At 39.8% G+C, this 8030-nt stretch overlaps 1 protein-coding gene across 1 annotated transcript in view; it reads right to left on the minus strand.

Annotated features, from left to right (window-relative positions):
- The window catches only part of LOC102197653 (uncharacterized), a 17361-nt gene extending 10019 nt beyond the window's left edge, over positions 1–7342 (minus strand). Inside the window, exons 1-8 of the mRNA XM_005752801.1 lie at positions 7245–7342; positions 7049–7084; positions 6654–6965; positions 4223–4513; positions 3821–4114; positions 2812–3129; positions 394–531; positions 3–307 (exon numbers count right to left, since the gene is read on the minus strand). Coding sequence (XP_005752858.1) covers positions 3–307; positions 394–531; positions 2812–3129; positions 3821–4114; positions 4223–4513; positions 6654–6965; positions 7049–7084; positions 7245–7275 — 1725 coding nt within the window. The 5' untranslated portion in view covers positions 7276–7342. The remainder of the gene's footprint in view (positions 1–2; positions 308–393; positions 532–2811; positions 3130–3820; positions 4115–4222; positions 4514–6653; positions 6966–7048; positions 7085–7244) is intronic.
- Positions 7343–8030: the final 688 nt, after the last annotated feature.

The following is an 8030-nucleotide window of genomic DNA, read 5'->3' on the forward strand; positions in this document are numbered from 1 at the left end:
ACATTCTCATAGTTGTTTTCTTCATCACTAGTTTCCTCTTCATCACTAGTTTCTTCCTCATCTTGTCTGTGACAGTCTACACTCACACAGGCCTCCTTGGACTTTTTGTCATTTGGGCCTGCTTCCTCATAATCGTGATCATCATCACTCACTAGGTCCTCATAATCATCATCATCTTCATCCAGCCCAGGAGCTCCTCCTTTGATTTTTTCATTAGTGTCCAATAGATCAACATTCACAGAGTCCTCAACATCCTCATCATCATCTTCATCTCCATACTTGTAAGCATTCCCGACTCGGACAGCCACTGAAACACAAGTAAGGGGAAAGAATGTGAATATGTAGTCTGATGAATATCAGATGAATAATTGTTTAAAATTTGCGAGCACACACTTTGACTGTGGATGAGAGCTACAGGCTTCTTGGCTCGTCGTTGTCTTCTCCTGCACGTCAGTCCTACCACTAACAGCAACAGCAGGAGCAGCAACAGGAGTCCAACAGATACTGAGGACAGCAGCGGCATCAAATTGACTAAGGAGAGAGAATTTGATCAGTTTGACCATCAAAACACTTCTTCACATAATGAACTACTTTTCATTAATGTTTTAATTTAGCACATGTAACTTATTTCAAGTCTGTTTCGAGAATATGGCTACAGGTCACTGAAAGGGCACTCCGCTCATCCTGTCAACACTTCTCATCTCAACTATGTCTAAAACTTAGACACGACCACCCATTGGTTTGTTAAGTCCTGTTGTCAAGCCTTCTTAATCTCACCATTTTTGCCATTATGAAAAGTGTCAGTCAATGGGTGGATCTGAGAAAATGAGGGACAATGCTTGCTCATGAAACGTTTCACCTACAGGGTAGGTCTGCCCTACAGCATAGCCAGCTTGAACCTCCAGTTTGACAATACTGCAGAACATAATGTCAATATTACAGAGTAAGAGTAACATTCATCAAAATGATCATTGCTTTAATGTCTTATATTAAGTCTGACTTTCTTTTTATTTGATCTTCATGATTTGTGACTAACTTTCACATAGAATGCAGGATAATGGTGTAACACATAGTGGACAGTACCTCATCCAAAAGACCGGGTCTGTTCTGACTGAGTGACTGTAAGAGGTTTGGGTATACTTAACAGATTTTCTGAGAACATTACTGTAAAACAATCTGTAATAAGAACTGGTTTGCTAAGACCTTTTTTTATTTTGTGTCATCAAAAACAAATGGGGTCTTTTGAGGATGGCTGTAGCTCAGTTTAGGTTTTATCCGATACCGGTGCCAAACCGGTACTTTTGAAACGGTTCCGGTGCTTAAAGAATGGAGAACACAAACTTTGTCCAAAAACCTCTCATGTTCAGCTGTTTTTTTTTTGTAAAAAGATACAATGTTAGCCTTTTCTGCAGCTATGTGGCATATATGGTATCACTCTTGGCTGGAAGCAGTGCTTAAACAATGGAAAAAAAACACAAACTTTGTCCAAAAATCTCTCGTTTAGCTGTTTTCCACTTTTTCTTTGGTCATTTTAGCCTTTTTGGCCAGGGGGAAGGGAGTATCTGCCATCAAACAAGAAGACAGCCGCATGTAACTACGACGGTGTTTGCTAGTTCACCTTACATGCATTAATGCAATACGGTGCATTTCTCGGCTTTAAAAAAAAACCTGCTATGCGTTGCCAGGTGTTTCATCAGATTTGAGGAGTTACCTCCTTTGCACAGTATCACCTTAAAGCACTTGTTGCAGGCTGCTGAGTTTGCATATTTTGCTGTGAAGTACAGCCAGACTTTTGACCGCTTCACCTTGGGCATTTTTAATCTGTAGCTCTGCTCTAAAAGAACGTACGTACCTGGACCCGCCTACTATCCTCGGAAACGTAAAATGATTGGCTAAAATCTAAAGTGTATCACAACTCAGGAAAAAAAAAGCACCGAAATGTGCGCTGCTTTTCGGTCTGGTTACTACCGTTTATGTCAGAACCGGTGCCATCATGGCACCGGATACCGGTACCCATCCCTAAGCTCAGGGGGTAGAGCAGGTCATCTACTGATTGGAAAGGGGGTGGTTCAATCCCTTGCTTCCCCAGTCTGCATGCCAAATATCCTTGGGCAAGTTATTAACCACCTGATGCATCCATCAGAGCAGCAGTCCCCAACCTTTTTTGCGCCACGGACCAGTTTATGCCCGACAATATTTTCACGGACCGGCCTTTAAGGTGTCGCGGATAAATACAACAAAATAAAACTAGTACCGGTACCGAAAGAAATAACATTTATTCATAACACACGTGAAAAGACCTAGGAAAACCGAGTAAACAATAAAAACGATAACAAAATAACGCTGAAAACCGATAAAAACCCTGAAAACCATACATTTCCCACCTGAGCCTCAACTCTCGCGGCCCGGTACCAAACGACTCACGGACCGGTACCGGTCCGAGGTCCGGGGGTTGGGGACCACTGCATCAGAGTATGAATGTTAGTTAGAAGGCACTGACAAGTATAGAAAACAGTGCTTGGTTAAATGTGGCGTGTTGTACAAAGACATTTGAGTAGAGACGAGTAGAAAACTGTTATATAAGAATCAGTCTATTTACCATTTTATTTTTATACTCTACCATTTTCCTCCTTTATGACTTCTCTTTGTGGTCTTAAATGTATACATTTATAACAAGCCTGGGAAACATAAGCTAATGCAATGGTCACAGTTTGCATGGTACATACAGCTACAGCTACCACAGTCAGTCTGATATTTTTATGTTATTTTTTGCTTTTATACAAAAATCCATGAATTCAACACTGTACTTACATTTAATGATGACACTAATCGGTGCCAATACATCAGATCTGAATGTCCGTGTGGACACTGTGACCTCATACACACAGCTGTAGTTGCCCTGCCGTTCATACTCAGCTACAGGGAAACTAAATGAGGCTGAGTTGTTGACTGCTGGCTCTGTGAGGTTGGAGCCAGAGAAGCTGAGAATAAAATGTCCACTGGAAAATGTGGAGTTAATGGAACAGGTGAGGACAAAGCTGTAACCCCTGGTGATTTCGGCACCTTCAGGACCCCAGACAAGTCCTGCATTAGGAGACGTCAAGGAGATGCTGGGCCTCTGCAGTCTCACTGTGTGAAAGAAAGACTTACCATTAAGAAGGGCAGCAGAAACAAGTCCAATGGTAGCATTTCATGCAAGTTAGCTTATTATTTATGAATCATCATTAACCAATCAACATTAGCCATGTATTTTGTGATCTACCGAATGTTAACAGCTGTTTAATGTTCTACAGCGGCGGTGTCAAACATAAGTCCCAGGGGCCAGAATCGGTCTGCCAAAGACTCCAATTCGTCCCACTGGATATGTGTAGGAGGGCATAGATTTTTGCTGCTGTTCCTACTGATAAAGATCCCTCTCGTGGTCATTCACATTACACTAAGGAATTAAGTAATAAATAAACGTTGAAATGACAGAAAAGTTCCAGCATTTTTTTTTATATAGTGGGTCAACAGTAATAAAACCAAAAAAAACAAACACAGTTTATTAACTGCAGCCGCGTTTCTGCGAGATTATGCAGAAAAAACAAGATGTACTTTTGAAATTGCGCTTTTTGTTTTATATGAAAAAGTTTATATCTATATTTTTATTACATAGATAAACATAAATTAAAGCTGTTGATATCTTATGACAAGTAATTTCTACAGTTTATACAACACTATTTGTAATAGCAAAAATGTAAAGATCTGTAAATTTGTATTATTTTTATTTAGTTGATCAGTTTTGATCTTTTTATTTTACCCTTTTATTTATTGCTCTTACCTGTGACATTGAGTATGACACTGTCACTTAGCGGGGAATTAAAGTCCCGCCTTGAGCCCTTTTTCTGATACTGACACTGGTACGATCCCTCATCATCAAAGTTCACAGAAGAAATATTGAAGGTAGCAGAGTTTGTAGCTGAATTTTGGGTCCTGTTGAATGAATCTGATGTTGTCATCAGAATGAACGTTCCACCCAAAACCTGAGTGGAGATTGAACAAGTGATTGCAATGTTCTGACTCCAGGTCACCTCACCAGCAGGACTGATGGAGATATGGGGTTTGGGGAAGCTTACTGAAATAGCAACACAGAATTAAAGTTTTCATTTTATCACCAGTTTACTGATTAGATTATACAAAATGGAATATACCATAAAACTTGGGAAATTGGATTTATCCTTACCAGTAACAAAGAGTCCTACAGAGTTACTAAAGGGGGAGGAGAACTTTGAACCCTGAATGCTTTCCTCGTACTGGCAGTAGTACTGTCCTTCATGACTGAAGTTCACTTTGTTGATACTGAAGATAGTAGAGTTGGAATTTGAGGTTTTAGTCTCCATGAATGAGTCAGACGTCTTCTTGAGGACGAAAGTTCCATCTGATGCCTGAGTTGGGACTAAACAAGAGATGCTGGCACTCTGACCCCAGGTGACCTCACTGTTATTTATGGAGATCCTTGGCTTGGGGGGGACCCCTGAAACAATAATTTGGCATGTGGTAAATGTACACCGTATTCTCCTTTTAACTTAAGCATCTCTGGTGTAGTGCCAGCATTGTGACAGTAAAATGGCACTAGCACTGGTTTTCCTGGTCAGTATTTCAACATTTAAGAGACATTTTTGGTTTGTTGGGGTGGTGTTCTACCAATCTATGGTAAATGGCCTGTATTTATATAGCGCTTTACTAGTCCCTAAGGACCCCAAAGCGCTTTACATCCAGTCATCCACCCATTCACACACACATTCACACACTGATGATGGCAAGCTACATTGTAACCACAGCCACCCTGGGGCGCACTGACAGAGGCGAGGCTGCCGCTGCCTTTTTCATATAATCTATTTATCAAAAGGTCAGTGGTTCAATCCCAGACTGCTCCGGGATGTATGCCAAATATCCTTAGGGAAGATACTAGACCCAAGTTGCCCTCCAGTGCACCCATCAGAGTGTATCTGTGTGAATGTTAGATAGAAAGCATACAAAAAAAGTGCTTGTATGAATGAGAGTGGTGTAAAGCGCTTTGATAATTTTTGTATTATCCATCCATTTTTTAAATGATGGCACCCGTATTTGGTTTGCATTGCTTTGTTACTCATTTGAATAAGTTGCTGGTCTGAGCTTTGATGGCGACTTTATGAATGAGGAAATGAAGTTTCAGGCAGTTGGTTGATGTGCAGCAGGACAGCAGGATACTCTGTTGAAGAAAACCTGCCAATGAGCTGGTTAAGGTTACAATCTGTTTCTCAAATAAGTGACTCGGAGTGAACCAGACTCAAAAGTAACTTTAAAAAACACATAGGCAGCACACAGATGACGAAACAGAGGAAAATCCTGACATGCTCCTACAGAAGCCATGACACCATGAAAGTATGGCCCTGACTAGCATGCAATACTTGAAAATTCACACGTCCTGGATTTTTATTTTTTATTTTTTTACAGGCAGTTGGCCTGTCAGTGTTAACCTTACATTTACCTAAACTGAATAAATAACAAATACAAACAGAGCCAAAAGTCCATTGTGAAGAACACGAGAAAAAAAAAAGGCAACTCCCTCCGCTCTGAACCCAGAGATGTGCTTCTGAATTATTTCCCTATGCGTCACTGTCAAGTAGTAATACCACATTACTGCTGTTCAATGCGCCACACTGCTAAATTAATCCTTTTCCTGTCAGCATCACCTTGCAAAGCAGCTAATGCTTTGATAATGAGATCAAAGGTATCTGCAGGCAAGCTCAAGATCAAAGATAACGAACAGAAAGTAAAGCAGCTGAAGAATAGTCACACAGTAGCAGGCAGGACGATTTCATCATTTGTTGAGGTGCTCGATGATACCACAGTGATGTTTCCCACAATATGTCGACCTGCTGAACATTCTAAATTTTTAATTCAATCATCAAAAAACTACCTTACAACTTCACACTGTATTTTCCTGTTGCCTACTTCATATTATTTATTGGATATAGAATTGTAAACTGTGTGTCATTTTTAACTTCACTGAGTATATGTTTTAGTTGTACGCTTGATTAATCATGCTGATCTGTCCGTTGTGTGTGAAAATATGGCAGCCATGGTGTTGATGTTGATTTTGGTCATACAGGCTGTAACATTACAGCTGAGAAAGGACAGTCTTGTGAAAAAGAACATTTTCAAAGAACTCTATGAACAATTAGAATAATTAGAAAGTAACTGAAAAAGTCTCGTTCAGGGTTTCAAATTTTGTTTTTAGATTTGATCTTTACTGTCAAAACCTTAAACAGCACCAAGTCTGCAGCTGTGAGAGCAAAATCTAAAACTGTTGGGAACAGGTTATGTTAGAGTTTAAACTCAGTTGGAAGTTCAACGTTCATTTTCACTGATTCTTTTATTTACAGCAGCTGAAGAGACTTGTGTCTCAGAGAAGAAGAAAATCTTATTTTAAAAAAAAATATGCATTTACATTTTTGTTGGGAAATATAATTTACTAGTAAATGTTTTCTCCAATGAACAAAGTGTAGTAAAAACAATATAATATACTAATTACATTATTTATTAACGAAAAATAATAATCACTTCACCACTTTTAACAACTTTTATTATGAACTGATATCACGATAGGATTTAACTGAAAGTTTGCTCACCTGAACATGTGACACCAGCATCCTCATTATGCCCACAGTTATGTGTCCCAAATCCACTGTGTCGACACTCAGTAAGAGAACTCTCACTTCCTGAACAGGCCACATCATCAAGCCAGATTTGTCCTGTACCTTCACCAAAGTGAGCTGATTTATGGAAACTCACTGCTGTCCAGCAGTGCAGCTGTCTGCAGACCACTTCAGCATCTTTTAAGTCCCAGTCATCATCACAGACTGTTCCCCAGGAGCCACTGTGATAGATTTCAACTCTTCCAGAGCACCGAGTGGACCCAGATCCAGCTAGTCTGATCTGACCTATCAAGAACGTTATATAAACAACATTTTAATATTTCACTTAAAGGTTTTCCTTTAAAAAAAAGACATAGGAACAGACTGACCTGCAGCAGGTGACGGTGAGGCCAAGAGACAAGAAACTATCGGAGAGGAAACCATGCCATTGCTTATTACATAGAAATGTTCTTGTTGATATGCAGTGATGAATATTTGCATTGAAAATCAAACCCAAAATCCTATTGATACTGTGCCTGTACAAAATTACAAAAAACATTATACATTATAGAAAATCCGTCTTACCAAGGGTAAAAAAATGCTGTCTGCCCCACATGGCGTGTCATTTATGAGATCCAGAGAACACTACAGAGAACCAAAATATTTCACAGTGCTTGTCCTCCCGAAACACTTCCCCTTTCGTTTTGTCGCGGGTTTTTTTTTCCCCATCAACCGACACGGGGCATTAAAACTATGCAGAATTAAAGTCTGAAGTTAACACACTTTGTCCAGCAAAAAAACAATCCCATCTATACTTCTGACTGAATGTTATCATTCTGCTTTCTGCTGCCAGCCGTGAGTACAAATATGATCAATGAAATCAATTTAGTTTCACTATCGCCATTCGTTGCCAAAAGTGTCGATCAAAGCGCGTATCTCCCGTCTCAGGCCCTTCTATCGGGAGATAGTTCGTCTCAAAAGATTGGAAAATGGTTACGATATTACCCACAAGTGTAAACTAAGATTTACATATGCGCGCGCACAATGATTTGTGTGTAATTCCGCGTACTCAGAAATGCGTGCAACAGTCCACACATGCAGCTCCACAAATCAAATAGTTCAATCAGTCATCAGTCTCACTTTCAAAGACCTTCACGAGCTTACTCGTCTCTAAAAATTATTTCAGACACTGTTTATGTTCACATCACGGTTTATGTGCTCGCGGAGTTTTGAGAGATTTTTCACACTTTTCATCTTTCCACGGGGCTACAAACACAAGAGGCGCGCCATCCCTAAATGAAAACTGGACGTTTGAAATTCCTTTGAATCTTTAAATTACGTCCAACAAAACGATTTTTTTACCAGAAATTT

This window comes from Pundamilia nyererei, unplaced genomic scaffold, assembly GCF_000239375.1.
Source record: "Pundamilia nyererei isolate P.nyererei 1_Seehausen unplaced genomic scaffold, PunNye1.0 scaffold00381, whole genome shotgun sequence".
NCBI lineage: Eukaryota > Metazoa > Chordata > Actinopteri > Cichliformes > Cichlidae > Pundamilia > Pundamilia nyererei.